This window comes from Electrophorus electricus, chromosome 19 (assembly GCF_013358815.1).
Source record: "Electrophorus electricus isolate fEleEle1 chromosome 19, fEleEle1.pri, whole genome shotgun sequence".
Lineage (NCBI taxonomy): Eukaryota > Metazoa > Chordata > Actinopteri > Gymnotiformes > Gymnotidae > Electrophorus > Electrophorus electricus.
In genome coordinates this window covers 10,014,556-10,031,759 of record NC_049553.1, presented here as the reverse complement: position 1 = coordinate 10,031,759, position 17,204 = coordinate 10,014,556, and the positions used below count along the sequence as shown (strand labels likewise).

The 17,204-nt window shown below is 38.4% G+C and overlaps 2 protein-coding genes across 4 annotated transcripts; one reads left to right on the top strand and one right to left on the bottom strand.

The window, feature by feature from the left end:
- Positions 1-2,333: 2,333 nt before the first annotated feature.
- Positions 2,334-5,066, top strand: tifa (TRAF interacting protein with forkhead associated domain). The gene is made up of 2 exons (XM_027026461.2): positions 2,334-2,575; positions 2,810-5,066. The coding sequence occupies exons 1-2, from the start codon at positions 2,571-2,573 to the stop codon at positions 3,420-3,422; spliced, it is 618 nt and encodes a 205-aa protein (XP_026882262.1). The 5' UTR covers positions 2,334-2,570; the 3' UTR covers positions 3,423-5,066.
- Positions 5,067-11,569: 6,503 nt separating this feature from the next.
- ponzr6 (plac8 onzin related protein 6) lies at positions 11,570-14,876 on the bottom strand. Of its 3 annotated transcripts, none has more exons than XM_027026469.2 (4): positions 14,785-14,876; positions 13,243-13,415; positions 12,702-12,862; positions 11,570-12,507 (listed from the first exon to the last, which is right to left on the bottom strand). In XM_027026469.2, exons 2-4 carry the CDS (start codon positions 13,355-13,357, stop codon positions 12,298-12,300), a joined length of 486 nt encoding a protein of 161 aa, XP_026882270.1. In that variant the 5' UTR covers positions 13,358-13,415; positions 14,785-14,876; the 3' UTR covers positions 11,570-12,297. The 3 variants fall into 3 exon arrangements, with proteins under 3 accessions (XP_026882270.1, XP_026882269.1, XP_026882271.1); XM_027026468.2 differs by having other exon boundaries at positions 13,243-13,369; XM_027026470.2 differs by having other exon boundaries at positions 13,243-13,403; positions 14,785-14,853.
- Positions 14,877-17,204: the final 2,328 nt, after the last annotated feature.

Here is a 17,204-nt window from a genome sequence, read left to right as displayed (position 1 = left end):
AAAAAAAAAAAAAGCTAGCTTCCAAAGTGTTTATACTGACAAAAGGTATCGGTAGGACTTGTTGACTCGAATGTTCCGAGGAATAGCCCTAGCTGTATATTAGATGAAGCTTTCTTATATTTTAATTATTCGACCATGCTTTCTTCTCGTCTTCTTTTAGTTTTTCTTTTATTTTGTTTTTCATAACTAAAATAACTCGAAAGTACAATGAGAATCCATTGTGGACACATTAGATAAAAGAGCACAAAATTCCCAATAGTCTTTCAATTTAATTTTAAATGAGACTTAATTTTAATAAGACCTGATTGAGAAAATCAGATCAAAATTTGTTGAGAAGTATGAATAAGTATTGTAACTCGCTCTGGATAATGTCTGCTAAATACCGTAAATGTAAATTTAAGTGCACCCCAAGAATTATTGGCATCCTAGGAGCAAAGATCTTACTTCAGAATCTGCTCTATGTTGTCTAATCTGACTGTGGATTCCAGCCACAAGTAAGTGATGTTTAACAAATTTCTGGTTCTTTGTTGACAGCAGGTGCTTTCTTCTGGCAGGTCTTCCATTGATTCTTGGCAGGGAGATGGTGTCTAATTTTAGTTTTGGAGACGTGGTCACTCCAGGAGGCATTAAACTCATGCAACCGTCCGAGTGTTATCCTATATATCCTCCTCACAGTGTATGGTGAAAAAACATTGAAATACTCAAATAATTTCCAATTCCCAAAGTGTAAACACACTATAAATAATATCTGGTAAATCACTTAATTTGCAGGGTGTCATTTAATACACATATGGACACAGTTTTGTTGATTGTGAGATTGCCCATGCATATCTCACATCTCATTCCTGATAGCTGAATATATTTTCCTGTCATTGTTCCACTCCATTTTATTGTTTTGTTTTATGGCAAGGCTTTCCTGTGTTTTTACATTAAGTAGGCCAGGATGGCTCTTGGCAAACAGCAATAAGCCTCATCCTTCCTGGAAGACTTGAGTGAAATCACTTCCTCACTAAACGCATTAAAATGTAAATAGCAATACTGGATCATCACTGCTGTTACATCTACTACTGCTCCTACTCCTAAACCTACTACTACTACTACTACTACTCATAATCATTGTGATGGTAATCCTTATTTATTCTTCAATGTTTATTTTGATTTCAAAATCCCATACTTTGTATAAAAAGATGATGATAATAATAATAATAATAATAATAATAAGAAGAAGAAGAATAAGAATAAGAATAAGAATAAGAATAAGAATAATAAAGCACTTAAAGCAATTAATAAAAAAAAACTACTTAAAAAAAAAAGAATTTAAAGGATCCAGTAAACTATACAGGACAGGATCTTATATTTTGAATATATATTCTGACTTTTTCAGAGATTAGCTCAGTGGTTAAGGTACTCAACTAGTAAGCAGAAGGTTGCCAGTTCAAGGCCCTTAACCCTCAATTGTTCAGTGTTGTACTCAGATATAATTGTAAGATGCTTTGGATACAGGTGTCAGCTAAATGTTGTAAATGTAAATATAAGTATACCAACTGAATTGCAGGTTGACCTGAGTGAAGTAGTCGATACAGAAATTAACCATTAAGGTCTAGCAATCAAAATGGTTCAGTCACAACTGAAAGGTCTAGCAACCATATTTCAAGTGGACTTAGAACAAACATTAGTACTTCTGAGAGAATTTACATGAGAAAAGTTTTGTGGTCATGAAGGATTTTATTGCCTTTGTATGCCTATAAATAACATTTCTCATATTACATAAAATTTCTTAATTGTGATTTTGTAACATTGAGTCATTTCCAAGAAGTCTAAGATATAACTCTTTTGACTGAACAGAAGTTTTTGCTGTTGTTGTTCGTGTTTTGTAGTTGGAGATTTGTGGTTAATAGATTTTCCGGAGAGGGCCATTTGTTTTATAGGCCCATACAATGTTTGGATTTGCCCATAAAGATGGCGGTGCCGGCGATCTAGCTAAGAAGATATTTCAGGCGAGTTTCTATTGAACTAAAGATATAAATGTGTTATTTAATATTTAAATCTTTTACATAACCTGTGTTAAATGTTAAAAATTAAATTCAACATTCGCCATTCAAATACATAGTTGTGTAATTTCGCTTGCATTAAGACTTGGCCCGGAGACGTTAGCTATATGGCGTCAGAATACAATGAATTCTCAAAACAGACTTCAGCATTGAACTAATAACAAAGGTTTCTGATCAAGTTTAAAGGTTTATAATTGAGCCAAATTATATAGACATGCCATTTTAGCCTAATAAGTATTTGCACATTTATAAATGTAAAAGGTTTCTGGGTAAAAAAAAAAAAAAAAGAAGAAGTCTTGCGCAATACCGGACTTTCCGCGCAAGTGCACAGGCAGGGTGTTTTTCTTCCGATATCTGACGCAATCTATAGTTCACGTCTTGCCCCATGAGTTTAGTTGCAGTAGTAAAGGTCCGTTAGACTGAAGATGACCTGCGCGGTGTACAGTTAATTAACGTTTCCCAACAGAGAATGTTTTTCATCTGACGGGGTATAAAGGCAGACGGAACTGCAGTAGCTTTATGAGGTAAGCAAAAAGGAAAGAAAATGGTAGCCGATGAATAGAAGTATTTAACGTCCGTATACATGTAACTTATTGTAAACAATGAGCAAGTTAGACAGGTATAGAAGTCTAAATTACACAAAATTGTATCATTTTGTGTGTGCGCCTTATAGCACTTTTTACGCTCGATTCTGTTTGTAGCATTTTACCGTGCTTAACTGCGTTTTAAAAACAGGTTTTACTTTGTTTCTGTTGTAGAGAGGCTCTAATTAAACTGACTCATTGGCATCCAGGACTCCACAGAATGTCTGTGTCTCAGACAATGACGACTGAGGAGACTCTCACCTGTCTCCATGTTCAGCTCTACCATCCTGACCAGGGCACCCAGCCACTTTACAACCTTCTTCGTTTAAGTCACCCTCAAAAGATGAATGCTGAAGATCCGATTAGACTGGGAAGAGATGGGCAAACGTGCACTTTTGTCCTGAATGACATCCGTGTCTCCCGAAAGCAGATTTCTATCTGCGCTTATCGAAAGCCTGGTAGTACAGAAATGCGTTTCACCATTCAGAACATCAGTCAGAAATGCAAGATACTGATCAGTGGTTCTGAATTGGGATATCTTGAGCGAGCTGATCTCGATGACAAGGCTCTGCTCCGATTTGGCAGGTACGAGTTGCTGATTTGGAGGGAACCTGGTGAAGCCCAGGACTGCTTTGAGGTTCTGTTTGAGAAGCAGAACATCCCCCCCTCGCGGGAATTAGGTGTGGATGTACCATGCAGGTTAGCCGTGCTGGATACAGGTGTGAGAAACTATCATAGTGGATCTCTCGATAGTCAAGAGCCGCAGGAGTCCGACGAGACTCTGTGAATGGCTGTGGGCTGAACTGCTGGCATTGCTTCAACGTGATCCAAAGAGGAATTCCCCGGGTTGCTTTGTTGTGGCTATTATTGGTGCCCAGGGGACGCTGTTATGGGATCTGAACAAAATAGTAAAAAAGTACTCAGTTTATTTCCATCTTTCTCAGTCCAGAGCAGGTGTCACCATGTTTTCATTTTGTTACTCAAAGCATTTTGTAAACAATATGAACAAAACATTCACTAAGCTGGCATCATTCTTTTTACTGTACTTCTGTACAGTGTTTTACTGTACTGTTTACTGTTAAGATACTATTTAGTCACGACTTGCTTCAACATTAATGGTCGTTCCATGCAGTTTGTGCAAATGAAGGCTTCTGATAGCCTTTGTTGCACTCTTCCGATCCTCCATATGAACGAAGGCAAAGTTCTTGATGATCGCACATTCTGTGACTGTTCCATACTGTGAGAACAGTACCTGGATTTCATCAGTCTCGGCCTGTGGTGGCAGGTTCCCAACAAAGATCTTCACCATTATTGGTGCAAATAGAAACCAGATTCTGAAACACACTACAATTGCAATAGATTATTCATAAAAGTGACACCCCTTAAGCGGTCCAAAAATATTTAAACAAAAAAAATTCTTAGACGAAATAGAGTGAAAACGGAAAGATGAAGCAGTGCTTGTTTATAAATGTGCTTTTAAAACCCTTCATATGAAATCAAACCCTAACGCGTCTACCAGCAACGTTAGCTGCTAATCTACTAGCCGCACTTCCTGCTGGGGACGACACTTTCACCCAACTAACCAGATAATTTACATAGTAATGCTAGCTAACTATATGGAGCAAATTAAAGCAATAACGTTAACTTTAGTCGCATATAGCCGCAAACACTTTAAGAACAATGTATGACAAAATCCGTCTTCAACTAGGTTAGGCTAGTGCAAGGTTCTCTCACAAATACGATAGCTAGCTCCGTATCAACGCTGAAGATAGGTACGTTATCACTCACCAAACAAGCAGTACACTAATTTTTAGCTGCAATTATCAACTAGTTCATCAATTCTTATAAAGTAGTTTTCATTGCATTATATTTAGTAAAGTAGGTCTAACATATTAAGTATTATAGTCAAGCATCTTGTACATGTTGAATGTTTGCTTACTACTAAAGGTTAGACTGCCATGCCAATGTGAAATGTGTTAAACAGATAATGAAGGTTAGTAATGTATTTTTTTGCATGAAAGATAACACTTTCTGTTCTCAGCTGTTTAACCAGTGTGGCTTTATTGCTGAAGTTTGTTTGTTTGCTTTTTTAATAGAAATGAAATAAATGAATTCATCTATATCAATTGAAACGACATTTTGTATAAGGAGGTTTGCCCACAAGCAAAAGTATTAAATCTGATTATAAGAGATAACTTGTACATTTTGTGCAGTACACCACTCAAAACGTAAGCCACTGTGAAACAAGACTGCTTTCAAGTATTTCATGCATTGAAATGCCTTCATGCCACAGTGCAAGCTTTTTGGTATCCTGCACTGGTATCCATAGCAGATATGAACTTATGCCAGATCTGATATGATTAGATGATGACAATGGAGTTATAGCACATGATAAATCTGTAAATAAATAAATAATAAATCTATGATCTCAGTTGGAACCTTAAGCCTTACCATCATAGCTAACCATATCAAGATTACAACATCTTAGAAGAAAACCATGACTGGGGCCAAGGTTCAAACCTGGAGCTTTGCTCAGTTCACTTACCCTAAGTGGGAAGCTTCCAGGCTGGCACTTACATGCCACTTGTATACTGTATCAGGCACAGAGGCATGGGGCTGAAGCAGCTGCTGTGGATTTATACAGAGAGACAGAAATGGACAACTACAATTAGTTTCATAGTTGCTCAACTAAATAAAAAGTTGAAGTGTAAAAAGAACTTCGCTTTTCTTGTTTTCAACGGGTATGTGGGAGGTGCAGAAAACAGAACATGTTATATGTCATAAATTCAAGTACTTTAAATACTATAATTGCTACAATATTTAAACTGTAGTGCACTCATACTAAATTAAATTTTTTTAAAGAAAAGGTTAATACAAATAAAATACAGGGAAAGGAAAAACCTGTCTGGTGGGTTTAATGCTTAGCCACCCCAACCATAAACTCTCATGTAGTGATTAGTGAGCAGACCCTGAGGGTCATGTCAGAGCACTGGGGGTGGAGACTCAGATGCAGAGGGGAATTCACAGAGAGAGCGCAAGGACCTGGCCTTCTTCCTCCTCCGAGCTTGGATAATCCTAAAATCTAACTTTGGCAGCTTCAGCACAATGGTCTCTCTCATGACCTTTGAGGCATTCTAAGGAATTGAAGAAAGGTCCTGCCTTGTGATCAGCATAGTGCAGCTTGCTCAGGGCGAGCAATGGCAAGAGTGCTCCAGAGGTAATGATTTTAGTGATGTGTGTTCCCTCTTAATGGTTCCAGGATGTAGTAATTATGAAACTATCCTTACTTTCATAGTGAGACTGGAAAAAAATCAAAACTGCAAGAAAACCACACATTTAAAATTGCTTTATTTATGCATATAGGAAATTCCAAATGTGCAATGTGATGCAATATTTTCTTTAACTTTTTTTCTTTTCTTAAAATGAGAGTAGGTGGTTCTAATTGAGTAATAAAAGGGGGGGGGATAGGGTGAGGGAGGTTCACATCTTTCACGCATCTTTTGTATACATTACTGCTTTTCAAAAGCACATCATCTCAAAAATCCTCACATTATACATTTCCATTGTCAGTAGTATACACTGTAAACACACACAGATACATAAATAAATTAGGCAGAATAGGTTATTCTAAATCTATTCTATTTTTATTAAAGGTAAGAGCTCTATAAAAGCCCCCCCATTTTTCTTGTATACTTTGGCCTTCACCCAGCATTATATACAATTTTCTCTGGAGTGCTGTAGCACACAGCCTCATTTAACCAAATCCTGGGGTCAAGATTAAAGTTTGTATCGATCACTTCAGATGTCAATTTGTGAGAAATTTCCAAAATTCATCTAGCACAGAACATCTCCAAAGCATAAGAATCAAATCAACATTATTAATTTTACATCTCTGACATTCATAAGGAATGTTAATTAAATGTATGTATTCTATGTGGCAATAGGTATGTTCTATGTAATATATTAAACTGGATTTTTCTGTTTTGTGCAAAATCAGCACTGACTACATTCTTTCTCGGATCTTCTCCCAGCCTACAGGGTGACTGTGTGAAAAAGCGCACATGTATTAGAATTGTCACGGTGTACTCGGTTCCCAGAAGGAGGCCCACTGACACTGACCGACTGACACACACACACACACACACACACACACACACACACACACACACACACACACACACACACACACACACACACACACACACACACACACACACACACACACACAGCTCACCTGTACGGTGCCTAGACAATGTCTGTTCCCACATTACCGCACAGAGTCTTACTGTGAGAGTTTTGTAGTCTTCTATCATTTTGCCTGAGTTTGCGTGTTGCTGTGTGCATTGTTTTGTTATGAATGAGAATAAAAAGAATCTCCACAACCACACTCAAATCTCGCTCCCTCACTACTACCATGACAAGAGCTCTAATCTGGATCACAGCACACAGGCTATATACAGCTGTGTTCAAAAATAATAGCAGTGTGTTTAAAAACATGAGTAAAGCTCAGAATCCTTATATTTTTATTTCCATGCATTGGGAACACTGCACATTATGTTCTAAATCAAAACACAAAGAAAAATGTATCAATTGTTTAATTACTTTACAGAAAATGAAGAAAAATGAATATTGGGCTGTTCAGAAAATAGCAGTGTCTGCATTTTTCTTCACAAAGTCAATTATTTACTGTATAAACTGAAAAATCTTTAGGATTTAGCATTGCTGTGAATCACTATAATAATATTTAGTTGCATAACCACTGTTTCTGAGAACTGCTTCACATCTGTGTTGCATGGAGTCGAACTTCTGGCACCTGTGAATAGGTATTCCAGCCCAGGATGATTTGACAACTTTCCACAATTCCTCTGCATTTCTTGGTTTTGCCTCGGAAACAGCATTTTTGATGCCCCCCCACAATTCTATCGCATTAAGGTCCGGGGATTGGCTGGCCACTCCATAACTTTAATTTTGTTGGTCTGGAACCAAAATGCTGCATGCTTACTGGTGTGTTTGGGGTCATTGTCTTGTTGAAACAGCCATTTCAAGGGCATTTCCTCTTCAGCATAAGGCAACATGACCTCTTCAGGTATTTTGATATATGCAAACTGATCCATGATCCCTGGTATGCGATAAATAAGCCCGACACCATAGTAAGAGAAACATCCCCATATCATGATGCCTGCACCACTATGCTTCACTGTCTTCAGAGTGTACTGTGGCTTGAATTCAGTGTTTGGGGGTCGTCTGTCAAACTGTCTGCGGCCCTTGGATCCAAAAAGAACAATTTTACTTTCATCAGTCCGCAAAATGTTTCTCCATTTCTCTTTAGACCAGTCCATGTGTTCTTTGGCAAACTGTAACCTCTTCAGCATGTCTTTTTTTTAACAGTGGGACTTTGTGGGGGCTTCTTGCTGATAGATTAGCTTCACACAGGAATCTTCTAATTGTCACAGTACTCACACGTAACTTCAGACCGTCTTTGATCACCCTGGAGCTGATCATTGGCTGAGTCTTTGCCATTCTGGCTATTCTTCAATCCATTCGAATGGTAGTCTTTTGTTTTCTTCCACGTTTCTCTGGTTTTGCTTTCCATTTTATAGCACTGGAGATCATTTTAGCTGAGTGGCCTATCATTTTCTTTACTTCTTTATAAGTTTTCCAATCTTAAATCGACGTTTTAATCAAAGTACGCTGTTCTTCTGAACAATGTCTGGAACGACCCATTTTTCTCAGCTTTTCAGAGAGAAATGCATGTACAACATGTGTTGGCTTCATCCTTAAATAAAGGCCACCTGAGTGTCATCTGTTTTTTCACAGAATGAATGACCTCACTAATTGAACTCCACATTTGTGGCTTGAAATTAATTTCTTTAACATTAATCCGACCAGCCTGCGTTATTTTTGATCCCAGCCATACAGCCACTTGGGCTTCGTTTGTGCTGTTGATAGTAGCATTTTGGCAATTTGTGAATTTGTTGTCTATACAACAGTTAGGTGTTCTGTTCTGTTGATGACATTATTCATTTTCAGGTTTATATTCTATTAACTGAAATGTTTTGGGGTCATAAATGACCCCAGCCATATTGTAAACACTAATGTAAATACTGATAATGCTAGTACTTCATTGTTGGGTCTGTTGTGATGAGTTGGAGTTGATTTGCACACATGGTCATTAATCATGTCTGCTTGGCCTAGATTATCAAGGTCTAGTATTGCTGAAGTTTTGAAATGGATCCTAGAAGAAGATAGTAAGATTGATAGCAGCTTGTCAAGGGCTTGCAAGTCCGGCAGTCTGAGTCTCAGCCTAGCAAAGTGACATTGAGGTTGCTAATCATAATGTCATACAGTCACCTGTCAACATACAACGACCAGATGAACATTCAGATTCTACGGTTAGCCAAGCTTGGGGAATGGACGTGGATGTAAGCAAACAGAAGCAACTAGTGCATGGAGTAGTAAGAGTAGTGAGCCACAACCAGATGGTTGATGAAGCCAAGAAGACATTATCAGAACATCAACAGGTATAACATATGCAGCTTGTGTGACCAGCATCACTGAAACTTGCCATCCATACATGACGCTTTAGACCATAGATAGTATTGTGTTGTAGACCATATTTTGAACACTAGCTATTGACATTTAAGTATGTGAAATATGTTGTTCGGATAAATGTTAATATTTTTGAATATTCGAATTTTTCTCTTTTCACAGTTGGTACAGTCTATCATTAAGTACTCTATTCTACTGTAGTGTTATAGAAGCATTTTACACTGTTTATACTTTTTAATAAGAATTATTTAATTTAGACCTAACTCAAGTCATTTCATTGAAAGATTGTATTATGTTTGTATTTTCCATATTGGGTTTAAATAAATACACAGTTGCTATTTTGTAGCCAATAGCCATTTGAGAACTTGAAAATCACTGTGATTTCCAGAGTTAAATAAAGATTAAATATATCCAGTCAATCAAGTCAGTTGCACAGCAGATCAGGTAAACAACGAACTCAGCAGTCTGTTAAACCTGAAGAACTGCATCATGCACTAAGTAATTAGATTCTTCCCCTATTGTTCTCCTACCATAGTGTTCCTGACAATAACTGATTTACTGCCAATTGATTCACCTCTTCGTCTTAGAGTTTTCTGTTGCTGTGATGGTTATGCAGTAGTACCCCAAGGTTGCATGTCGTCTCAGTTGGAGTGATCCAAGTATTCTCTAGTGGAGATATTCCAATGTCATACCATGGAAAGGCATCTCCAGGGATAAATTGCAGCTCCATCTTGCTGAGATTTAGTTTCAAGTGATGAGCTGCCATCCATGAAGAAATGTCTGCTAGGCATGCTGAGATATGGAAAGGTGGAAAGGAGAAACTCAGTATCATCATCATAGAAGTAGTATGAAAAACCATGCAAGGATGTAACCTCACTAAGAGGGGGGCACATAGACAAGGAGAGGACCAAGCACTTAGCCTCGAGGGGCACCAGTGGAGAATCTGTATGGAGCAGCTGTGGATCCTCTTCATGCCACCTGATATGACCAGCCCTCAAGGTGTGGCACAAACCATCTCCTTCGTGTAACATTATTCCGCTTGTGAGGCTAGATTAGAGGTTCTTGTGGTCATCTGTGTCAAAGGCTGCAAAAAGAAAAAAAATAATAGCAAGGAACAATGACAACTAGCAGTATGCACCTTTTCAGTAACACCTACAAATGCAGTTTCTGTGGAGTTTACTATTGTCACGGAATGCTCTCCTCCCAGGAGTCAAGTAGTTTGGCCCACGGCGTGCAGTGGGAGGGTCTTGTTTGTGTAGCTTGTTTGTAACCATGCCTCCACACACCTGCACCGGGTTAAGTCTTATTACGTCTGTGTATTTAAACCCAGGCCTGTGTGTGCAGTATTGCTGGTCATTGTCCATGTTTGCCTTTGTTCAAGTTCATGTTGTTTAAGTGTTCTTCACAACGTTAATGTTAAATGTGTTTATGTTCGTTTTCACCATGTTCATGTTTATTGGTTATGTTATATGTGCTGTTGTCTTCCTTTTTTTTCTAATAAATGTTCGTCTACGTCGACAGAGTCTGTGCATCCTGCTCCTCGCCCTGTGGCACTCGGGCAGTTACAACTATCATAAATCTATACTGGTCATCACCCTGCAGTTCATTCTGTGTAAGAAAGACAGACAGCTGATTGCAGGCAGACTGTTCAAGAAATTTAGAAAAAAAAAGACAGAGGTGATCCCAGTTAGTAGTTTCAGGTGGCTAAGATGTCAAGTGAGGGCTCCTTAAAGATGCGTATGACCCTTGCTACTTTGGAGAACTTTGCTAGAAGCACACAATAGGAGAGATCAGCATCAGCTGGTGATTTTCTCCACTTTCTTTCAGCTGCTCTCAGTTCCCTCCAGTTGCTATTTAGGACATTCAGTAACCAAGGACATGGGCGAGAAGACTTTCTTGGTCCGGAAGATAGAGGACAGAGGAGGTTAATGGGTGATAAAAGTGAAGTCAGGATGCATCGACTGCAAGTTCTAGTACTAGAGAGGAGAAGGAGTCAGTGTGTGGTAAGGATGAGAGGGTGAGAACATGGTGGAAACTAGAGTGGGAGGAGACATACCTGTAGGCCATCAAGCCTACATTTAGTGTATACGTATCTATAAATCTTCCGTACCACTCAATCTCAAACCATGACAACAGAGGTCATGGTGATAAGGGTCACCATAGAGTCTTTTTCAGATCCTCTCAGCTACAGTGACTCCGAGATGTATGCCTCAACAGTATATGTTTGTGCGTTATAATCACACATATACACCCAGCTAATGCTTTCATTTTCAGTGTAACTGATGACTTAACACAAGCAAGCAACTAATATGACATATTGTGTTTTTTCCTTCGGTGTCACAAAGTATAACCACTTTAATAAACAAATGATAATTCACCCAGTAGCCACATACATTTGTATTTTATTTATTGAAATATTGAATATCTCTTTATATTAAGATGCCCAAACTCTTCAAACTAGGGAGCTGATATGTATTCAAAATATATCTAGTATTTGCAGGTACAATTTGGACAAATTGGACCCTTACATAAACATCAATTTTGTTTTTATATATATAATATTGCTTGTTCATAGTGAATTTAGTATAACTGTGATTATAAGAAAAACAGATGCTATGTAAAATACATTCGGAGTGGATTAATCTCTCTGTGGTAATTATTATAGATTGTAGAGACTATAGTTAAACTTTTTGGTGCCACTTTACAATATGACCTCACTTATAAAGGGTCTGTTTAGTAGATAGATCATAAATATACACCTATTTATGCTAACAACCTATTAACACATATGAGATGAAGATGACATATGAAAAGTATAATGCAAACGATAGAAAAGATAAAGTCCATAGCCAGCAAGATCGAGTAATAAAGAGGTTCAACAGTATAGGCGAATGTAGGTGCACTATTAAACAATATAGACAAATTTATTAAATATATTCAATGTTTTCATGACCTAAAAATCAATTACTAATAAACGAATTGTTAATATTTCATGCACCCTTAATAAAGGACGTTTTATTGAAAATTGGTACTAACTTTTTAATATTTATGTCTTTATAGTATAAAATGCGGCATAAGCGATTATTAATCAACAAAGCTAAACTTTAGCCTCGTCATTGTAGTGGAGGCGGATAGAGTCCCATGGGCTGAGGCTGGACTGGCCCGTACGGCTGGCCGTAAGGCTGCGGTTGATTGTAGGATGGGTTCACGGGTGGATTAACGAACACTTGGGTCTGTCTGCGATACTTCAGCTCTCTGGCCATCTGACACCACACACAGAGCTTACAGCAGGTCGTCACGCAGCAGTCATCACACAGCGTGCCCTTAGAGAAAGAAAGAAACCTTTAATACAAATCCAAAAAAGACTGCGAGAAAAGCAGACCGCAATGGCATAACTTAGCATAAACCCCACTACCACATAATAATGCATTAAGATATGATTCCACTGTGGAATACATGAATTCAGAGCTACTGTGTGGTGTAGTTTAGCCAAATTGTAGTTTAGAGCACAGTGTACCCGAATGCGGAATCTCTCTCTCATGGAGCTTCTCATAGAGTATGTGACTGGCGGTATCCCGCCGGTGAAGAAAACTTCCAGCAGGGGGAGGCAGAGGCACTCTCCAAACTGTTCGCTTGTCTTACACATCAAGCACAAAGGGCACCAGAAGCCAAAACAGCCTGTACAGATTTATGCAGCATACATATTTTAATGTTATGCTGTTATACAATCAGAAGAAAAGGCCTCTGTTGAAAAAAAAATGCTTCTTATCAGACTTATAAGTAGAATGGTTAAGAAAAAAAATCAATTTAATTGTATTATTAAGCAAATCTAAAACACACACACACACACACACACACACACACACACACTCACACACACACACACATGTACACACACACACACACACGCACACACACACACACACACACACATGTACACACACACACACACACACACACACACACACACACACACACACACTCACACACACACACACACACACACACACACACACACACACACACACACACACACACACACACACACACACACTCACAGATGCCCATGTCTTCGCAGCAGTCACATACTGAGCTGCTCCACAGTCCAGTCTTGGGGCTGTCAGGAGGGAAGGTTGCCCCTGGCTGTATGATGACTGTGGGATTTGCCATCATGGTAACAGCACCCTAAGGAGCCCACACATTCGTCTCAGTCAGGGCTCTAGGGCAGGGCCTCGGAGCACACATCCATCCCAGTAAATCACATGTCTGTCAGTGTTGCATTAAGACTACGCTGCTCTAATAAACTAAATACAAAAATCTATATCAGTAATGGTTCTGCATGGTAAGGTGGTGCGCTTAACTTTCACTGTGGAATAATTCAAAATGAAAGTATAGTAATGTTTCCCACAATTATTAAATATCTTAATTCAGATGGTTATTTCCCATAGTTGAATATCATTTGTGAAGTTACAAATTGTGTGTGATATTGTGTAATATTTTGTCGATACGTTGTTTCTAGTGTATGCCTGTGTATGCTAAGTAGACACCAAACCAGTTCTTCATTTTATCACATCTCAAGTAGTTGATGGAGTAATAATCCATATTTAAAATGAATCATGTTATCTGTATTATAAAGCATAACATTTTCTTCATACTGTGCACACATCAAGAACAGGCTTAGCTATAATGTGTATTAGCTATATATACATAGAGAATAAATTCTGAGGGAGAATGTGTTTTTTTCTGTCATGTCATCCACTGCATATGATCTGCACCCACAGCAGAGGCCAGGAAACATTGTCCTGTCTGCATTGTTTCAGACAGGCCCCCTCAGCCCTGCAGGGCCTGTTTTCTCCTCCTTATAACAATCAGGTGAAACTAGTAGATCCTTCCCCTGTATTCATCACCAAGGCAACCGGACCACACACACTGAAATCTGAGAAGTAGTTAAAAAGTTCTTTCTAACATTTAATTTGCAAACCTGCTTTCACTTGCAAATATTGTTTTTTTTTTTTTTTTTTTTTTTTTTTGGGTGTGGGGTGGGAGGGTGGCAAATAAAACCGCTTTTACTTGCAAATAAAGTCTCCAAGCTCTCATAACCACAAGCAAAATTCATCATCACTAACAATTAGAAGCCCTTTACTTTCCATGATCCTGTTTAACGCAGGGTTTTAATCTTCTCTTTACTTTGAGTTTTTATATTGCTATTGAATAATCTTTATACATCAATTATACATAACATGCGCTTTGCACTTTGTTAAATATGGTCAGAGATTTCAGAGTTTAGGATTGAGTTATCTGAGATGCTCAAGAATGAAGTTGGGAGATGCTCTCTCTCCATAAATTCATAATCCAGCCTTTCAGTGTAATAAACATTAGACAATACCACAAAGAAACATATTTCAGTACACAGAAAATTATATTAAAATGGCTTTATAGGTGTAATTTTTAAAAACTCCTAAAAATCATATAAACAAACAAAATCCCAAACAAACAAGAAACATTATGTACTAGTATATATAATAATAATAATATGTTCATTATAAATGATACGATTTACATAAATATACAAATGTATTAAACCAAAAAACACAACATACCTACTAGCAGGCTGGTCTCGTCTCAGATGTTATGTGTATATGTGTGTGAGAACGGATCAGAGTCGAATGGCACAGAACATTGTCAGGCAAGCAACAAGTGAGAGTGCTTTAGTATTCCTTAGCTCCGCATCGGTTGGGTAGAGGAGGAGCAACATTGAGCAGTTTCCTGCTTACATACTGGTTGATGTGGCAACTGTAATATTACATTGTAGTAAATTCTATTTGTTTAATGTAACATATAGATATTTGATTTGAGTGCGGTCTTTTGGAAATGTATGCAGACTGTAGCTTAATCACAGTTAAGCTCCAGCTAAAAATAAAACAAACACTTTTTGTTGTTGTTTTGCTGCTAATCTAAATCATTTTAAGCTTCACTTGGTAATGTGAAGAGAAATGTATGATTTTATTTTAGAAACAAAGCACGTTTTTCCATATTTAAAACAGGTTTCTAAACCTTTTATTGCAATGTTCTAGGCAATATAAAAGTCATTTTTATTTCACCATTTTTGTTCTTATTAAACCTGTAAAATTTGTAGTTTTACAGTAATCTTTCCTAAGGCACATATGACTCAATATGATGTTGCACAAATCATTCCAGAGTACTAGATTTTATGACTTACATAGGCCTACAAAATCTAACACATTTTATTAAAGTCCAGTTAGAGTTTTGCAAAAGAATTCTTCATGAAACATGATTGGAACATGGAATGTATCCCTAAAAATGAAAAATTGCAAGATATTTATAAGTAGGGTTCTCGTCTTCCCAGCACACGTAGACATCACATTGTAATGAACAGTAGCATGCTTGCCTACAACTGGCACACTGTATTGGAAATCTGGAAATAAAACTCAGAACCCAGAACCTTGTCTTTGTATTTTATTTCAAACTTTCTGCAGAAAGGACCCAAATCCTACACAGAGCTGTGCAGAGCCAAGGGTACAAGAGTAGTCATACACTGAGTTATTTACACACAGTAAAAACAGGAAACTGCTCTTCAGGGCGAGAGGTCTACAGACATGAAATTTCCTGTATGTCTACCCAGGCAATACACCACAAGGGATTTGAATAAAACTATATGTTCGTATGTTAGATTTCACATGTTATGTTAGATGTAATTTTCCATTACATCTCCCCTTTTTTGTGTCATTTTTGACAGCTTACAAAGTATTTACAAATAACATCAACATCAACGAGCAGCAAGTCAACGACGAATATCCTGTCCTTTTACTCTCAGTTAAAGTTGAGGTAATTTTTTAATATAGTTAATGTTTAAGAGATGAGCCTACTGGTCTGATCATTGTTGTGGGTGGAGTGTCAGTGGTTGTGGGTGGTTTAGGTGCGTGCATGCATGTGTACAGATGTGTGTATGCATGCTTGCATCTGTACGTGTGGTCTATTCGCTGTACGGCAGACCCCACCTGTCTTCTGCTCTCTGACTTCCCCATTTCTTCGTTTCAAGCTCTCTCAGGGCAATCTCAGGCCCAATGTCTTTTTTTCATAACAACACCAGCAGACATCAGGATCTTCACGTGGCCCTCCTCTTTCTCTGCCACTTCATCTTCTGCCTCCTCTGTTACACCTGTGGCCATGACCTAATGGAGATAACTGGGTCTGGTTCTTAAACACGGTCTGGGTTTTGTTATGCATATCCTTGGCCCTCTTGTTCAACGTCTTCTCTGTTTCCTCCAGTGTCGTTTCTGCATATGTTGCAACTGCTTCAGTGAGACTCAGTTTTCTGGAGTCCCATATAATGCGAGTGGGCTTGATCATGTCTTGTATATCCAGTTTTAGTCCAGTGAGGAAACTGTTTCCCAGTAGGCCTCTCGCAAAGTCATTTCACGGTCATTTACATTATCTGGCACAACCAGTCCACTGTTGGTGTTGTGGACCTCAGTGGGTGTAGTCAGGTAATTATGTATGGATTGTTCTTCTTGCTTACAGGCAGATATTTTTGTCATGTCCATTTGCTGCAGGAAAGCTGTGTCTAAGTGTTGCCAGAGAGCTGTGGTGCAGTCTCTACATCTCACATTGCCCTAGTTAAGATCTTTCAGATAGAGGTTTCCTTCTGAGTAACCAGTAGAAACCTTCGCCCAGTCATTTCACACCTTTGCCATCTGGAGTTGTTTGGTTGAAACTCCCCACAGAACACTTTCAGATCCCTGGTGATTCTAGCCCCTCCTGCTTCACAGAGAAATGTGAGATGACTCATGACCTCTTTGATGTGGCCTGTCGTCCGCGGTCAGTGTACCAGCAAATTCTACCGTTGAAAGGATAAAAGTCCATGTGCATCAGTCCTCACAGGTGATGATGGGCTGGCTTCATAAACAATGCCACTTCTGGCATGTAGCGGTGATGTCAGTGGTTGGCCAGGATTGTAGGCTGGTGGTTGGCGTAGATCAGGATGGCTGGGCAGTATAGA